An 18,962-nucleotide genomic window follows, 5' to 3' on the forward strand; every position below is an offset into this window, starting at 1 on the left:
CCTATTATCTTGTCAAAGGGGGGGTGTTGGAGTATTGATTTAAAATAGGGGATCCTATTATCTTGTCAAAGGGGGGTGTTGGAGTATTGATTTAAATAGGGGATCCTATTATCTTGCCAAAGGGGGGGTGGAGTATTGATTTAAAATAGGGGATCCTATTATCTTGTCAAAGGGGGGGGGGGGGTGCTGGAGTATTGATTTAAAATAGGGGATCCTATTATCCTTGTCAAAGGGGGGGGGGTGTTGGAGTATTGATTTAAAATAGGGGATCCTATTATCTTGTCAAAGGGGGGGTGTTGGAGTATTGATTTAAAATAGGGGATCCTATTATCTTGTCAAAGGGGGGGTGTTGGAGTATTGATTTAAAATAGGGGATCCTATTATCTTGTCAAAGGGGGGGGTGGTGGAGTATTGATTTAAAATAGGGGATCCTATTATCTTGTCAAAGGGGGGGGTGTTGGAGTATTGATTTAAAATAGGGGATCCTATATCTTGTCAAAGGGGGGGTGTTGGAGTATGATTTAAAATAGGGGATCCTATTATCCTTGTCAAAGGGGGGTGGTGTTGGAGTATTGATTTTAAAATAGGGGATCCTATTATCTTGTCCAAAGGGGGGGGGGGTGGAGTATTGATTTAAAATAGGGGATCCTATTATCTTGTCAAAGGGGGGGTGCTGGAGTATTGATTTAAAATAGGGGATCCTATATCTTGTCAAAGGGGGGGGATGGCTGGAGTATTGATTTAAATAGGGGATCCTATTATCTTGTCAAAGGGGGGGGGGGGGTGCTGGAGTATTGATTTAAAATAGGGGATCCTATTATTCTTGTCAAAGGGGGGTGCTGGAGTATGATTTAAAATAGGGGATCCTATTATCTTGTCAAAGGGGGGGGGTGGAGTATTGATTTAAAATAGGGGATCCTATTATCTTGTCAAAGGGGGGGTGCTGGAGTATTGATTTAAAATAGGGGATCCTATTATCTTGTCAAAGGGGGGGATGCTGGAGTATTGATTTAAAATAGGGGATCCTATTATCTTGTCAAAGGGGGGGTGCTGGAGTATTGATTTAAAATAGGGGATCCTATTATCTTGTCAAAGGGGGGGTGCTGGAGTATTGATTTAAAATAGGGGATCCTATTATCTTGTCAAAGGGGGGGGGGGGTGGAGTATTGATTTAAAATAGGGGATCCTATTATCTTGTCAAAGGGGGGGTGCTGGAGTATTGATTTTAAAATAGGGGATCCTATTATCTTGTCAAAGGGGGGGGGGGGGGTGGAGTATTGATTTAAAATAGGGGATCCTATTATCTTGTCAAAGGGGGGGATGCTGGAGTATTGATTTAAAATAGGGGATCCTATTATCTTGTCAAAGGGGGGGGGGGGGGTGGAGTATTGATTTAAAATAGGGGATCCTATTATCTTGTCAAAGGGGGGGGGGGGGGGGGTGGAGTATTGATTTAAAATAGGGGATCCTATTATCTTGTCAAAGGGGGGGATGCTGGAGTATTGATTTAAAATAGGGGATCCTATTATCTTGTCAAAGGGGGGGGGGGGGGTGGAGTATTGATTTAAAATAGGGGATCCTATTATCTTGTCAAAGGGGGGGGGGGAGTATTTGATTTAAAATAGGGGATCCTATTATCTTGTCAAAGGGGGGGATGCTGGAGTATTGATTTTAAAATAGGGGATCCTATTATCTTGTCAAAGGGGGGGGGGTGGAGTATTTATTTAAAATAGGGGATCCTATATCTTGTCAAAGGGGGGGATACTGGAGTATTGATTTAAAATAGGGGATCCTATTATCTTGTCAAAGGGGGGTGCTGGAGTATGATTTAAAATAGGGGATCCTATTATCTTGTCAAAGGGGGGGATGCTGGAGTATTGATTTAAAATAGGGGATCCTATTATCTTGTCAAAGGGGGGGTGTTGGAGTATTGATTTAAAATAGGGGATCCTATTATCTGTCAAAGGGGGGGGGTGCTTGGAGTATTGATTTAAAAATAGGGGATCCTATTATCTTGTCAAAGGGGGGGGGGCTGCTGGAGTTATTGATTTAAAATAGGGGATCCTATTATCTTTGTCAAAGGGGGGGGGGGGTGTGGAGTATTGATTTTAAAATAGGGGATCCTATTATCTTGTCAAAGGGGGGGTGGAGTATTGATTTAAAATAGGGGATCCTATTATCTTGTCAAAGGGGGGGGGGGGTGCTGGGAGTATTGATTTAAAATAGGGGATCCTATTATCTTGTCAAAGGGGGGGGGTGTTGGAGTATGATTTAAATAGGGGATCCTATTATCTTGTCAAAGGGGGGGTGTTGGAGTATTGATGTAAATAGGGGATCCTATATCTTGTCAAAGGGGGGGTGCTGGAGTATTGATTTAAAATAGGGGATCCTATTATCTTGTCAAAGGGGGGGTGTTGGAGTATTGAGTTAAAATAGGGGATCCTATTATCTTGTCAAAGGGGGGGGGTGTTGGAGTATTGATTTAAAATAGGGGATCCTATTATCTTGTCAAAGGGGGGTGTTGAGTATTGATTTAAAATAGGGGATCCTATTATCTTGTCAAGGGGGGGTGTTGGAGTATTGATTTAAAATAGGGGATCCTATTATCTTGTCAAAGGGGGGGTGTTGGAGTATTGATTTAAAATAGGGGATCCTATTATCTTGTCAAAGGGGGGTGTTGGAGTATTGATTTAAAATAGGGATCCTATTATCTTGTCAAAGGGGGGGTGGTGGAGTATTGATTTAAATAGGGGATCCTATTATCTTGTCAAAGGGGGGGTGTTGGAGTATTGATTTAAAATAGGGGATCCTATTATCTTGTCAAAGGGGGGGGGTGTTGAGTATTGATTTAAATAGGGGATCCTATTATCTTGTCAAAGGGGGGGGTTGTGGAGTATGATTTAAAATAGGGGATCCTATTATCTTGTCAAAGGGGGGGGGGGGGGTGTTGGAGTATTGATTTAAAATAGGGGCATCCTATTATCTTGTCAAAGGGGGGGTGTTGGAGTATTGATTTAAAATAGGGATCCTATTATCTTGTCAAAGGGGGGTGTTGGAGTATTGATTTAAAATAGGGGATCCTATTATCTTGTCAAAGGGGGGGTGTTGGAGTATTGATTTAAAATAGGGGATTCCTATTATCTTGTCAAAGGGGGGGTGTTGGAGTATTGATTTAAAATAGGGGATCCTATTATCTTGTCAAAGGGGGGTGTTGGAGTATTGATTTTAAAATAGGGGATCCTATTATCTTGTCAAAGGGGGGGTGGAGTATTGATTTAAAATAGGGGATTCCTATTATCTTGTCAAAGGGGGGGGTGGTGGAGTATTGATTTAAAATAGGGGATCCTATTATCTTGTCAAGGGGGGGGGGGTGGAGTATTGATTTAAAATAGGGATCCTATTATCTTGTCAAAGGGGGGGGTGTTGGAGTATTGATTTAAAATAGGGATCCTATTATCTTGTCAAAGGGGGGGGGTGGAGTATGATTTAAAATAGGGGATCCTATTATCTTGTCAAAGGGGGGGTGTTGGAGTATTGATTTAAATAGGGGATCCTATTATCTTGTCAAAGGGGGGTGTGGAGTATTGATTTAAAATAGGGGATCCTATTATCTTGTCAAAGGGGGGGTGTTGGAGTATTGATTTAAAATAGGGGTCCTATTATCTTGTCAAAGGGGGGGTGTTGGAGTATTGATTTAAAATAGGGGATCCTATTATCTTGTCAAGGGGGGGTGTTGGAGTATTGATTTAAAATAGGGATCCTATTATCTTGTCCAAAGGGGGGTGTTGGAGTAGTATGATTAAATAGGGGATCCTATTATCTTGTCAAAGGGGGGGTGGAGTATGATTTAAAATAGGGGATCCTATTATCTTGTCAAAGGGGGGGGTGGTGGAGTATGATTTAAAATAGGGGATCCTATTATCTTGTCAAAGGGGGGGGGGGTGGAGTATTGATTTAAAATAGGGGATCCTATTATCTTGTCAAAGGGGGGGTGTTGGAGTATTGATTTAAAATAGGGGATCCTATTATCTTGTCAAAGGGGGGGGGTGGAGTATTGATTTAAAATAGGGGATCCTATTATCTTGTCAAAGGGGGGGTGTTGGAGTATTGATTTAAAATAGGGGATCCTATTATCTTGTCAAAGGGGGGGGGGGTGGAGTATTGATTTAAAATAGGGGATCCTATTATCTTGTCAAAGGGGGGGGTGTTGGAGTATTGATTTAAAATAGGGGATCCTATTATCTGTCAAAGGGGGGGTGGAGTATTGATTTAAAATAGGGGATCCTATTATCTTGTCAAAGGGGGGGTGGAGTATTGATTTAAAATAGGGGATCCTATTATCTTGTCAAAGGGGGGGGGTGGAGTATTGATTTAAATAGGGGATCCTATTATCTTGTCAAAGGGGGGGTGGTGGAGTATTGATTTAAAATAGGGGATCCTATTATCTTGTCAAAGGGGGGGGGTGGAGTATTGATTTAAAATAGGGGATCCTATTATCTTGTCAAAGGGGGGGGTGCTGGAGTATTGATTTAAAATAGGGGATCCTATTATCTTGTCAAAGGGGGGGTGGAGTATTGATTTAAAATAGGGGATCCTATTATCTTGTCAAAGGGGGGGTGGAGTATTGATTTAAAATAGGGGATCCTATTATCTTGTCAAAGGGGGGGTGGTGGAGTATTGATTTAAAATAGGGGATCCTATTATCTTGTCAAAGGGGGGGGGTGGAGTATTGATTTAAAATAGGGGATCCTATTATCTTGTCAAAGGGGGGGGTGCTGGAGTATTGATTTAAAATAGGGGATCCTATTATCTTGTCAAAGGGGGGGTGGAGTATTGATTTAAAATAGGGGATCCTATTATCTTGATCCTTATCCCTTTTTTACATTTTTATTTGTTAAGCAAATATCTTTCTCTGAGCAATTGTATCAGTATAAAATATATCGCAGTTTTGTTTTTTGTTTTGTTTTGCATAGTGTTTATAGTATTTTTTACTCATCTTTGTCAAGGGATCCAGGCCCCTTTATTCCGGGCCCCACTGTATGCTGTGTTCAGGGGCCTTTCCTCTCCAAACCCATCTCCTCTCCCAGAGAGACCAACTGAGAGGCTTGCATTTACCATAGAACACTGTCCCCTGGTGGAGCCAGGGCAGAAAAGTCTGTTGACTGGTCTGGTATTGTGATGTGGACGATTTTGTACCGTTTGCTTCCTTACTCTTCAGCTGGTTGGATTCCTTACTGGACTTTATGTACAGAGTCCGTGGTTAATTGGGGAAGATCTAACTCCAGGGGAACAGCCAATCTAAATGTAACTCTATGGACTGACTGTTTCCTTTCTCTCGTTCCCTCCTTTTCTCCCCTTTTCCCTTGTCTGACCCTCCCAGGAGTCTCCCCAGGACAGTGCCATCACCAGAGACATCAACAGGACTTTCCCAGCTCACGACTATTTCAAGGACACTGGAGGAGACGGACAAGACTCACTCTACAAGATCTGCAAGGTGAGGAGAGGAGGGAGCAGTAGGAGAAGAAGAAAGATGAATTATCCCCGAGGGGGAAATGGTCTCGCTTCAGAATCGTACAAATTGCATTACAACACATTACTAGGAAGGGGACTGTCCCACAAGGTCTCGATCCATCATTGAACGGTGACCAAGAAGCAGTGTTTCTGTATGGTTGACTGGGTTCGCTCTCGATTCTCTGTGACTGCTAGAAAGTTGTGTGTGTGTGTGTGTGTGTGTCTGCTCTCCCTGTACGTTTGATCCATATCCGTTGTACCGCTGTGTTTCAGCATTGACTGTTTCAGCCGGACAGCTCATCATTATAACAGGGTTTACAGAGTAGCTTAGAAGGCTACTGCTCAGACCTCCCCCTCCCTCTCTTTCGATCTCCATTCAGAGTTCAGGGAGTTTATTATGTCGTCCGTTACGACCAATGGTAATTCTCCGGAGAGTTGTAAGTGGATCCAATGGCTCGCTGGGTTTGATTTCGGCGTCTTAATGAGTCACTGTCAATGTTGACAGTTCTGTACGGCGTGTGCATGTTGGTATTCTTTTATTGTAATACAGAGAAGATACTTTACAATAGCACTAACAACCCGTCTCTGGTGCTGTCTCTAACGTTGGGCGTTTTGCTCCTCTCTCCTCCCCAGGCCTATTCAGTGTATGATGAGGAGATTGGCTACTGCCAGGGGCAGTCTTTCCTGGCTGCGGTGCTGCTGCTGCACGTGAGTTACACATGGCAACAGCAGAGCTGGGAGCTGATTGAGACATGCGGTATCTCTCTCTCTCTCTCTCTCTCTGTCTCTCTGTCTCTCTCCTCACGGGCTCAGTTCTGTGATGGAGTGCTCTAGGCTGGAGGAGGTTCAGGGCAGATGTCTCATCCCTCCCTCTCAGCCATCACAAGTGCTAGAGCGCTCTCTGATTTAAAACACTGACGCCTAGTGGACAGACAGTGAACTGCACGGTCCTGTTATTATTTCAGGGAAACATGAACTTTCAGGCTAAGTACCTAGATGGCCTATGGTGAACAAGTCAGACATCAAGAGATGCCTCTCCTTTTTAACCTAAACGAAAGGTTTTTGATGTATGAAATCAGATCTGATGCATTGTTTAAGTACTGTTCCAATTAGATCGACATTATTTAACGAGGCAAGTCAGTTCAGAACAAATTCTTATTCACAATGATGTCCTCCCAAAAGGCCTCCTGCAGGGACGGGGGATAAAATATATATAGGACAAAACAGACATCACAACAAGAGACACCCCAACACTACATAAAGAGAGACCTCAGATGACAACATAGCATGGCAGCAACACATGACAACATAGCATGGCAGCAACACATGACAACATAGCATGGCAGCAACACATGACAACATAGCATGGCAGCAACACATGACAACATAGCATGGCAGCAACACATGACAACATAGCATGGCAGCAACACATGACAACATAGCATGGCAGCAACACATGACAACATAGCATGGCAGCACACATGACAACATAGCATGGCAGCAACACATGACAACATAGCATGGCAGCAACACATGACAACATAGCATGGCAGCAACACATGACAACATAGCATGGCAGCAACACATGACACACAGCATGGCAGCAACACATGACAACACAGCATGGCAGCAACACATGACAACACAGCATGGCAGCAACACATGACAACATAGACATGGCAGCAACACATGACAACACAGCATGGCAGCAACACATGACAACACAGCATGGCAGCAACACATGACAACACAGCATGGCAGCAACACATGACAACTACAGCATGGCAGCAACACATTACAACATAGCATGGCAGCAAACATGACAACATAGCAGGCAGCAACACTGACACAAGCATGGCAGCACACATGACACATAGCATGGCAGCAACACATGACAACATAGCATGGCAGCAACACATGCAACATAGCATGGCAGCAACACATGACAACACAGCATGGCAGCAACACATGACAACACAGCATGGCAGCAACACATGACAACACAGCATGGCAGCAACACATGACAACACAGCATGGCAGCAACACATGACAACATAGCATGGCAGCAACACATGACAACATAGCATGGCAGCAACACATGACAACACAGCATGGCAGCAGCACAGGGTACACACATTTTTGGGCACAGACAACAGCAAGAAGGCATAGGCGACAATACATCACGCGAAGCAGCCACAACTGTCAGTAAGAGTTTCCATGATTGAGTCTTTGAATGAAGAGATTGAGATAAAACTGTCCAGTTTGAGTGTTTGTTGCAGCTCGTTCCAGTCTCTAGCTGCAGCGAACTGAAAAGACGAGCGACCCAGGGATATGTGTGTTTTGAGGACCTTTAACAGAATGTGACTGGCAGAACGGGTTTTGTATGTGGAGGATGAGGGCTACAGTACGTACTGTAGGTATCTCAGATTTGTAAAACATTTTTTTAGGCAAGTCAATTAAGAACAAATTCTTATTTACAATGACGGCCGCCCTATGGGACTCCCAATCACGGCCGGTTGTGATACAGCCTGGAATCGAACCAGGGTCTGTAGTGTCACCTCTAGCACTGAAATGCAGTGCGTTAGACCGCTGCGCCACTCGGGAACCCAACATAGGGGGGAGTGAGGCCTAAGAGGGTTTTATAAATAAGCGTCAACCAGTGGGTCCCGTACAGTGTGTGCTTGTGATTGCTGATGTACCTACTGTATGTACTCTCTCTCTCTCTCTGTACCCCTGTCTAGATGCCTGAGGAGCAGGCCTTTAGTGTCCTGGTCAAGATCATGTTTGACTATGGACTCAGGGAGCTCTTCAAGCAGAACTTTGAGGATCTACACTGCAAGTTCTTCCAGCTGGAGCGACTCATGCAGGTGAGATGACGTGCTGAGTCCCGTGTAGGCTCAGTTGGTGGAGAATGGCGAGTTGTGGGTTCGATTCCCACGGGGGGGACAAGTACGGTCCACTCAATACTGTAAGTCGCTCTGGATAAGTGACTGAAATGTAACAAATGTGTGATACTCTCTGTGTTTCTCTACCTACTGTTACTGTAGTAATTGTTCTTCTCTCTCTCTCTCGCTCGCTCTCTCGCTACCTCTCTCTCTCTCTCTCGCTCTCTCTCTCGCTCTCTCTCTCTCTCTCTCTCGCTCTCTCTCTCGCTCTCTCTCTCTCTCTCTCTCTCTCGCTCTCTCTGTGTATCAGGAGTACATCCCAGACTTGTATAACCACTTCCTGAACGTGGGTCTGGAGGCTCATATGTACGCCTCTCAGTGGTTCCTCACGCTCTTCACAGCCAAGTTCCCCCTCTACATGGTGTTCCACATCATAGACCTGCTTCTCTGTGAGGTATCTATAGCCCGATACACTCTGCTCTCTCCCTAACCCTCGTTCCCCTCTCTGTAACCCTCACTCTTCTTCATTCACCCTCACTCCTCTCCCTCAACCCTAACCCCTCTTCTGAACCCCTAACCCCTCACCTCTCTCCCTAACCTCTCACCCCTCTCCCTAACCCTCACCTTTCTCCATCACCTCTCTCCCTAACCATCACCTCTCTCCCTAACCCTCACCTTTCTTCCTTACACCTCTCCCTAACCCTCTCCCCTCTTCCTAACCATAACATTCACCCTTCATCCTCACCCTTCTCCCTAAACCTCACCCCTCTTCCTTACCTATCTCCCTAACCCTCACCCCCTTCCATAACCCTCACCGTTCTCCCTAAACCTCACCGCTCTCCCTAATCCTGACCCCTAACCTCACGCCTCTCCCTAACCCCCACCCTGACCCATAACCCTCACATCTCTCCCTAACCCTCGCCCCTAACCCTCACCGCCCTCCCTAACCCTCACATCCCTCCTTAACCATCTCCCTAAACCTCACCTCTCTCCCTCAACCCTCCCCCTAATCCTGACCTCTAACCCTCACCCCCTCCCTACCCCTAACCCTCACCTCTCTCCCTAACCCCCTCACTCCCTAACCCTAACGGCTATCCCTAACCCCTAACCCTCACCCCCTTCCTAATCGTAACCCTCACATCTCTCCCTAACCCTCACCTCTCTCCCTCAACCCTCTCCCTAATCCTGACCTCTAATCCTCACCCCTCTCCCTAACTCTCACCCCTCTCCCTAACCCCTCTCACTAACCCTCACCCCTCTCCCTGACCCCTCTCCCTAACTTCTAACCCTCACCCCTCTCCCTAACCCCTCTCACTAACCCTCACCCCTCTCCCTGACCCCTCCCTAACTTCTAACCCTCACCCCTCTCCCTAACCCCTCTCACTAACCCTCACCCCTCTCCCTGACCCCTCCCTAACTTCTAACCCTCACCCCTCTCCCTAACCCCTCTCACTAACCCTCACCCCTCTCCCTGACCCCTCCCTAACTTCTAACCCTCACCCCTCTCCCTAACCCCTCTCACTAACCCTCACCCCTCTCCCTAACCCCTCTCACTAACCCTCACCCCTCTCCCTGACCCCTCTCCCTAACTTCTAACCCTCACCCCTCTCCCTAACCCCTCGTCCTAACCCTCACCCCTCTCCCTAACCCCTCGTCCTAACCTTACATGTTCCACATAGACCTGCTACTCTGTGAGGTATTGTACTGTACTTGCCCCATCTGGACCTCTCCCTCTATTTACCCTTCTAATTCTGTGTTTCTACCCCCACTTCCCTTCTCTCTTTCTGGACTCAATCCCCCTTTCTCTGTCTTCCCCTAACCCTCTTCCTCCATTTACCCTTCTAATTCTGTGTTTCTACCCCCACTTCCCTTCTGTCTTCCCCTAACCCTCTCCCACTATCTTTCTACTCTCAACTTCCTCTACACTCTGTCTCTCTACCAACCCTCTCCCACTATCTTTCTACTCTCAACTTCCTCTACACTCTGTCTCTCTACCAACCCTCTCCCACTATCTTTCTACTCTCAACTTCCTCTACACTCTGTCTCTCTACCAACCCTCTCCCACTATCTTTCTACTCTCAACTTCCTCTACACTCTCTCTCTCTACCAACCCTCTCCCACTATCTTTCTACTCTCAACTTCCTCTACACTCTGTCTCTCTACCAACCCTCTCCCACTATCTTTCTACTCTCAACTTCCTCTACACTCTGTCTCTCTACCAACCCTCTCCCGCTATCTTTCTACTCTCAACTTCCTCTACACTCTGTCTCTCTACCAACCCTCTCCCTCTATCTTTCTACTCTCAACTTCCTCTACACTCTGTCTCTCTACCAACCCTCTCCCACTATCTTTCTACTCTCAACTTCCTCTACACTCTGTCTCTCTACCAACCCTCTCCCTCTATCTTTCTACTCTCAACTTCCTCTACACTCTGTCTCTCTACCAACCCTCTCCCACTATCTTTCTACTCTCAACTTCCTCTACACTCTGTCTCTCTACCAACCCTCTCCCACTATCTTTCTACTCTCAACTTCCTCTACACTCTGTCTCTCTACCAACCCTCTCCCTCTATCTTTCTACTCTCAACTTCCTCTACACTCTGTCTCTCTACCAACCCTCTCCCTCTATCTTTCTACTCTCAACTTCCTCTACACTCTGTCTCTCTACCAACCCTCTCCCTCTATCTTTCTACTCTCAACTTCCTCTACACTCTCTCTCTACCAACCCTCTCCCACTATCTTTCTACTCTCAACTTCCTCTACACTCTGTCTCTCTACCAACCCTCTCCCTCTATCTTTCTACTCTCAACTTCCTCTACACTCTCTCTCTCTACCAACCCTCTCCCACTATCTTTCTACTCTCAACTTCCTCTACACTCTGTCTCTCTACCAACCCTCTCCCACTATCTTTCTACTCTCAACTTCCTCTACACTCTCTCTCTCTACCAACCCTCTCCCTCTATCTTTCTACTCTCAACTTCCTCTACACTCTGTCTCTCTACCAACCCTCTCCCACTATCTTTCTACTCTCAACTTCCTCTACACTCTGTCTCTCTACCAACCCTCTCCCACTATCTTTCTAGTCTCAACTTCCTCTACACTCTCTCTCTACCAACCCTCTCCCACTATCTTTCTACTCTCAACTTCCTCTACACTCTGTCTCTCTACCAACCCTCTCCCACTATCTTTCTACTCTCAACTTCCTCTACACTCTGTCTCTCTACCAACCCTCTCCCACTGTATCTTTCTAGTCTCCCACGTGCCTCTCCTCTCCCCGCTGACCTCTGCTCTGTTCAGTAACACAGTCTTTATTTTCTCTTCTGTCTCACTCAGGGCATCAGTGTGATCTTCAATGTGGCTCTGGCTCTCCTGAAGGTGAGTTGCTGCCTCTGTGGAGACCTACACATGCGCACACAAACCGCCAGCCACGAGGCCGTGTTACCACAGCGGCGCACCGCAAGCTTAGACATGGAACCAAGGCTTCGATTTCATTCTAATCACATACACACCGTTCTTCTCACACTGTTCCTGCTGTGCTCTTGGCAGCAGTAATGTTATAGAGGGTTTTCCTGTGGGGGGGGTTCTGGGCTGTCTCACCGTGTCCCTCCTCTCCTCTTCCAGACCTCGCGAGAAGACCTGCTGGCGACTGACTTTGAAGGGGCGCTCAAGTTCTTCCGAGTCCCGGTTCCCAAACGCTACCGCTCAGAGGAGAACGCTAAGAAACTTATGGAACTGGCCTGCAGCATGAAGGTACTGCATTATTCACTGCCTAAAATCCAGTGTATCCAAACTAACTGTCCGTGGACACTACTGCCGCCGTTTGAACCTACCCTGGCTATCTCCACCATGTCGTTTTCTCCTTAGTTTGCATTTACTATGGTTAATTCAGTCACTTAATTGTCCCCCATGATGAAATCGGGGGGGGGGGGGGGGGGATTCTCAGACAGCACTTGCCCCGATTTTGACGAAACTTGGGGGAATGATGCGTCTTGCCATGGATATCCGCCATTTAGCGAATAACTCTGATTGGCCCTAGGCGGGAGCTATAGTGATTAACCTGTTGCGTCGAGCCATCCCGGATCCGGGATCGTGAATACAGCCTCAAGCTCATTACCATAACGCAACGTTAACTATTCATGAAAATCGCAAATGAAATGAAATTAATATGCTAGCTCTCAAGCTTAGCCTTTTGTTAACAACACTGTCATCTCAGATGTTCAAAATATGCTTCTCAACCATTGCAAAATAAGCATTTGTGTAACAGCTGGCGCACCTAGCGTAGCATTTAGCGTTAGCATTAGCAATGCCTGCAGCTGAAGATTACGCACCAATTTACACAAAGGACACCAGGCGGACCCGTGGTAAATGTAGTCTCTTATGGCCAATCTTCCAATGATATGCCTACAAATACGTCACAATGCTGCAGACACCTTGGAGAAACGATAGGAAGGGCAGGCTCATTCCCGGCGCATTCACAGCCATATAAGGAGACAATGGAAAACAGAGCCTCAGAAATTCTGCTGATTTCCTTTTTGAGGTTTCATCTTGGTTTCGCCTGTAACATGAGTTCTGTGGCACTCACAGATAATATCTTTGCAGTTTTGGAAACCTTAGTGTGTTCTTTCCAAAGCTGCCAATTATATGCATAGTCGAGCATCTTTTCATGACAAAATATTGCGCTTAAAACGGGCACGTTTTTTCATCCATAAATTAAAAGAGCGCCCCCTATATCCAAGAAGTTAAGCAAAATGTGTGAGACACACCAGAGAGGGAGAGGGATAACTCTGCCCAAAATCTGTCTTCTCCAGCAGGTGGCGGTTTTTGTCTGACACATGACATGGAGTACTGCGAGTGGATTAGCTAAAGAGACGAGAAGGGGGTAGCTGCATCCCAATATGGCGACTTAAAAATGGGAGAGTAGATGTGTGAGAAGGCGTGGGTATGTCGAATGCGCTCTGCTATCCACCTCATTTTCGAACGCTTTCAAAACACTGAAGCCAAACGCCGGAAACTGCGTACAACTTCCTCTATGCTCGCTCATTATCATAATTCATATGCCCGCCACTAGAAATCCCTGCATTAGCATGTTTCTGTTAACTGATACATCATGACAAAATACACCATTTTACTATCCTGCAAATACCTTGCCCTTTTAGGCTAAACTGTGGAGAGAAAAAAACAACATAACTGATCCAAATGGTTGCCCAATCAGATGCAGTTATTTCTAAATGAATATGCACAAACTCTGCAGTTTTCAGCCTAGACAAGAGTTTTGTACTCATTTGAGAACAGTAATTACATTCTTCATTACACTGTGTTGTTGAAGCCTATGTAGGAAACATTTGTTGTCCCTATAAAACGTAATCAATAGGGTCACTTTTCGAGCTGCGTACCCCGGGGACTAGGTACGCACTAGGTACGCAGCCTCAGGAGAGCACAGCGTAAGCCACCTATGATTTCGTTATCTGATCAACTTTTTCATTTTTTTTGCTGCGTAAATTGACTGGATATATTCACTGCAGTATTAAGCCTAACATTGAGCTTATGAATTATGGGCTGATATGCATAACCTTATAATTTAGGCTATATCTCGAGCCTGTCTGTCTTCATTGGTCTGTTTTGCAATTATGTACCTGGCCGCGCCACTGTTGGCCTCTCAAAACCGTTGTTTCAGCATGAAACAAAGCAGGACATGTGAGCGGTTATTCAAATGAGCCGACATTACTGCAGTTTACAGCCTATGGACAATAATTGTTTTTTCACTTGATAACAATAATATATTCCTCATTGCACTGTGTTGTTGTAGCCCAGGTATAATAATGTTCTTGTCTAAAAATGCAGGCCTAGGTCTAAAATCAATAGCGGAGCGTTGCGTGCCCGGGGACCACAGAGTGCCAGTCTGGAGGAACATCACCACAGATCTGCCATTTCATAATCTCTTTTCATTTATTTTTTCTTTCACTTTTGACGAGTACATATTTAGCCTATAGCCCTAATATTTAGCAAATGAATGGCCTAATATCTAGCGAATATTTAGGTTCTTACTTTAGCTACACATCACTAGCCCTCTCTCTTCCAGCTGTTCCCGTGCGCAACAGGCTATAGGCTACGCAAGCCTCGCCGCAGTTGGCCATTCCTCTTCTTGTGAAATACCAGGAAAAAGCTATCGGCTACAAAAGCTATAGGACATTTTTTTTAAATCATGTTTTATTCTAGGCCTACTTGCCTATTTGGGGGAAAGAAGCAGACTTGCTCTTGCTAATTGTTGAATGTTAAACAGGCCTACAGCATAGCAAATTAATGCCGGGGAAAGTTAAGGAGAGAAAGTGCATTGGTGTGATGGCTTTTGGCCGGTTATGATAACATTGTTACCGATGCATTGCAAATAGTTGCACAGGACATATAGAGATGAGCAAAGTGAAAAATAAGGAATTTACAACCATTAGAAAAATGGAAATCACTTGCAAACCACTTGAGCAATGAGGCAATGACAAGCTAAGATATGCACAGGCTACACGGCGGTTGTTGTTGAATTGCTACATTGAAATTCAAGTTACAATATTATTTTTCATTAGGCCTACATGTACATTGAAGTATTGTTTGCAGTTGTCACTATGACAATGAACACACCCAGAAAGCACTGAATGGTCGGAACCAGTGCGTTAGAGACCTCATGAATGGTCTCGTGTTACCACCTTATTCATGTATGGATGCGTTGATCAGTTGATTGCCAGGTGTAGGACTGTAGAACGATAAATGTCCTCTAGTGTAGAGGCTCACCATCGCTTTATAGTTACGTATAGTGTCGTTTATCACTATAGGCCTTAACTCTGACACAACACAACTAACGTGATCACAACAGAACTAGCCAATTAGTAGGTATAGCTCGACTTTTATAGTCTAAATGTACTCTTTCAAATCATTTACTCTGGCAAGTTTGCCACTGGCGCCCCGCGGAATTCGAATCCATCACTTCCGTTGTTTGGCTGTGCGGGTAGCATCGAAAATGAGGTGGGTAGGTTAGAAGGTTTTGACGGAGCTGTGTTTTTTTCCCGTTTCTTACCACGCGACTACCGTAAATTTGAGCTACCGTGATGTGTGTACTGTTAGATTATGCGTTTGATTACTTTGGCTGTCACCCTGATACAGACTACTATGTGGCTATACTTCCCACGCCGTTGCTGGACAGTAGTGCTGAGCAAGCGGGAGCGAAAGGCAGTGTGTCCCGGTGTTGTTGCCATTCGTACTCTCCCCATTGAGTAGGCGGTTTGTATCAAGGTGACATCTATATGGTTATAAATATTTGTTTTGTTGTGTAGGCTGGCTGCTATAGTACTTGAAATAAAATCATGGGAGGGTTAGGGGGGAAATGAGCTACCGCCGGGCACGTCGAAACAACAGAGGTGGACTGGTTGCCGGTGTGCCGAAAATCTCCCCCCTGACAGAATCCCCCCTTTTGCATTTTTCATTGCTGCGACTTGTTTGCTAGTTGAGATTTCTGCTCTTCACTCTGTTGTCAGTCTAGTCTACATTTCACTGATGAAGGTAGCAGAAAGCATTTTTGTCTGCAGTTTTCGGTATGACTATTTGTTTCAAGTGTATGTAGCGGTTCTAACTTGTATGACGCCCTGGGCGATCCCCACCTTCATGCTCCCCATTTCGCCCATACCTAAATCCGCTACTGAATTTTGTATTAGTCTATAAATAAATCTCTTTGCCAAAATTCGTCATCTCTCCCATGTCTTATTCGACTAGCATTTTTGAAAGTGTCAGGATAATAATTCAGCCATAGTTGTTCTGAAATGTTTATTGCTTGCCAACGTTTGACTCCCTCTATATTTAATTATTCGTTTCGGTTGCCTACGTGAAATTTGTTCTATATAAAGTATTTGACTCTGATGTGGGCCACAGAAACTATTTAACTCTAGTCACAAAATTAAGGAAATTAGAAGGGGGGGTTTCCGGCACAACACCGGTTTATCGATTCGTGTGCAGCCCAATCAGCCACGCAAACCGTTCTTGAGTGGCAAAAAATCTGCCTAATTAGCTGATTCGCTTTCCATAAACTTACTCCTTTCGACACACCTAATTCTCCCGGTCGCCATATTGGCCTGCAGCTTCCTGATAGAGACTCGACATTCAGGGATGCCCGCTGGCCAGGCAACATCTGCCGAGCTCACCGGGCCAGTTAATCAAGCTTTCATATGGCCGCTTGACCCGGTACATTTTCCACAAAAATATATACTTGTATTCATTTAATCGTTCACAATCATCCCGAAGTCTGACGCTTCACACTTGTTATCAACCAGCTGTTTCCAAGCGGAGGCAAGAATGTCAAAGCCTTCCCTCCATCTCGGAGTGAGCCCCTCCTCAGGCTATGTCCTCGCGGAGGCGAGAAGCCCATCAATTCCTGCTTGTCAAGACATTAACATTATTTAGCCTATACAAGTCACTTGAATATTGGAATAATGCTTTTCAGTAGTCTAGGTCTATAGCCAATAATTGTTTTAAAAAATTGGACTAATTCCCGAAGCTGTTCATGAGCTAGGCCTAAGTCCTTTATCAGCTGAATGTCAACTGTCGGGTGGCAAGAACTCACAACTCCTCACACAGCTGATTGCAGTGCAACATTCCTAATTAAATATCGGGAAAGGACTAACGTTTTGATGGCAATTATTGAAAAGAGCTGGATCCCAGCAATTTTGATTAATTGGAAACGTTTTACATTCATTTGAGTGTTTGTCATGAAGATGTTTTTTAAAAAGTGACCACAGGAAGTCGTCGGCATTATAATGCATAAACGGTAGGCAATAGTCACTATTACACTGTATTTATAAACACTATACAAAATCACATGATTTTATTAGTGCAAGTGGTAGTTCGATGTTTGCTGTTGCCTTGTTTTGTCTTCAGTTTGTGTGTTGTTGAGGCAGGCTACTGTAGTAGAATGACCTCGCAATTTAGTCTCCTTCACAAGCTAAAGAAAAGTTGTATGAAGGTAACAGGATGCAAACGTGGCTCTCCTTTCTACTAGCAAGTTAGTGATGACCTCTATTAAATTGGGGCTTTATTGTAATGGAGCATTTGAGATACTCCAATAAAGATCATTTTAAGCTGATGAAGGACCAGGAATCCTTCAGTACTGTGTTTCAGCACTATAAGGGATCAGCAACGAGGGGCTATGCGTTCTATGGAAAATAATGCACGCCGTGGAAGGTGTGCGCCTCTCTGCATGGCGTAGTAGCAGCACTAACCTTCCACGAAGTTGCATTTTTTTCCCCCATAGAGTGCCAAGTTGATTATCCCCAACACAGTGCTGAATCACAGTCACACAGTAATGCTTCCTGGACGTTTCATCCATCCAGTTTTAGCCTTAGCCAGCACCATCTTCAGATTAGCCTTCACCAGGGAGCAGTGCTACCGACGTTACCTGTGTATGATCGCCGGATAATTCTTATTAAGTCTAATACTGCGGGTAATGGAGTCGTCCATGCCGAGGGTTTTCAATTTGTCAGAGCTAATGGTGGGAGGCTTCGGCATCTCAGACCCCGTAAGGGGAGGAGTAGAGACCAGAGAAGGATCTGACTCGCTGCTTAATGGGGAAAACCGGTTGTACGTTTCTGTCGGCTGAATGAGCGATACCGGTTGAGCATTCCTACAGCATTTTCTTCCAGAAGCCATGAGAAAGTTGTCCGCCTGCGGGGACTGTGCCAGGGGATTTATACAACTATCTATACGTATTGGTGACACAGGCGCTGTTTCATCCTTTCCTACACTGAAATTACCCTTGCCTAATGATTGAATCTGAAGCTGGGCTTGCAGCACAGCTATCCTCGCCATAAGGCGATCGTTCTCCTGTATATTATGAGTACAGCGACTACAATTAGAAGGCATCATGTTAATGTTACTACTTAGCTTCGGCTGGTGGAGGTCCTGTAGAACCACGTCCAGATAAAGCATCATGTTAATGTTACTACTGGTTGGCTGTTGGAGGTCCTGATGAACCACGTCCAGATAAAGCATCATGTTAATGTTACTACTGGTTGGCTGGTGGAGGTCCTGGAGAACCATGTCCAGATAAAGCATCATGTTAATGTTACTACTGGTTGGCTGGTGGAGGTCCTGGAGAACCACGTCCAGATAAAGCATCATGTTAATGTTACTACTGGTTGGCTGGTGGAGGTCCTGAGGAACCACGTCCAGATAAAGCATCATGTTAATGTTACTACTGGTTGGCTGGTGGAGGTCCTGATGAACCACGTCCAGATAAAGCATCATGTTAATGTTACTACTGGTTGGCTGGTGGAGGTCCTGACGAACCACGTCCAGATAAAGCATCATGTTAATGTTACTACTTAGCTTTGGCTGGTGGAGGTCCTGACGAACCACGTCCAGATAAAGCATCATGTTAATGTTACTACTTAGCTTTGGCTGGTGGAGGTCCTGACGAACCACGTCCAGATAAAGCATCATGTTAATGTTACTACTGGTTGGCTGGTGGAGGTCCTGACGAACCATGTCCAGATAAAGCATCATGTTAATGTTACTACTGGTTGGCTGGTGGAGG

The 18,962-nt window shown here is 45.3% G+C and overlaps 1 protein-coding gene across 5 annotated transcripts in view; it reads left to right on the plus strand.

Moving 5' to 3' along the window:
* The window catches only part of rabgap1 (RAB GTPase activating protein 1), a 153,642-nt gene that overhangs the window by 110,384 nt on the left and 24,296 nt on the right, over positions 1–18,962 (plus strand). For all 5 annotated transcript variants that reach the window (XM_031802598.1, XM_020458036.2, XM_031802597.1 and 2 more), the window contains 6 exons: positions 5,381–5,494; positions 6,145–6,219; positions 8,253–8,378; positions 8,707–8,850; positions 11,729–11,770; positions 12,017–12,145. In XM_031802598.1, coding sequence (XP_031658458.1) covers positions 5,381–5,494; positions 6,145–6,219; positions 8,253–8,378; positions 8,707–8,850; positions 11,729–11,770; positions 12,017–12,145 — 630 coding nt within the window. The remainder of the gene's footprint in view (positions 1–5,380; positions 5,495–6,144; positions 6,220–8,252; positions 8,379–8,706; positions 8,851–11,728; positions 11,771–12,016; positions 12,146–18,962) is intronic.

Source organism: Oncorhynchus kisutch, linkage group LG23 (assembly GCF_002021735.2).
Source record: "Oncorhynchus kisutch isolate 150728-3 linkage group LG23, Okis_V2, whole genome shotgun sequence".
NCBI classification, from domain to species: domain Eukaryota; kingdom Metazoa; phylum Chordata; class Actinopteri; order Salmoniformes; family Salmonidae; genus Oncorhynchus; species Oncorhynchus kisutch.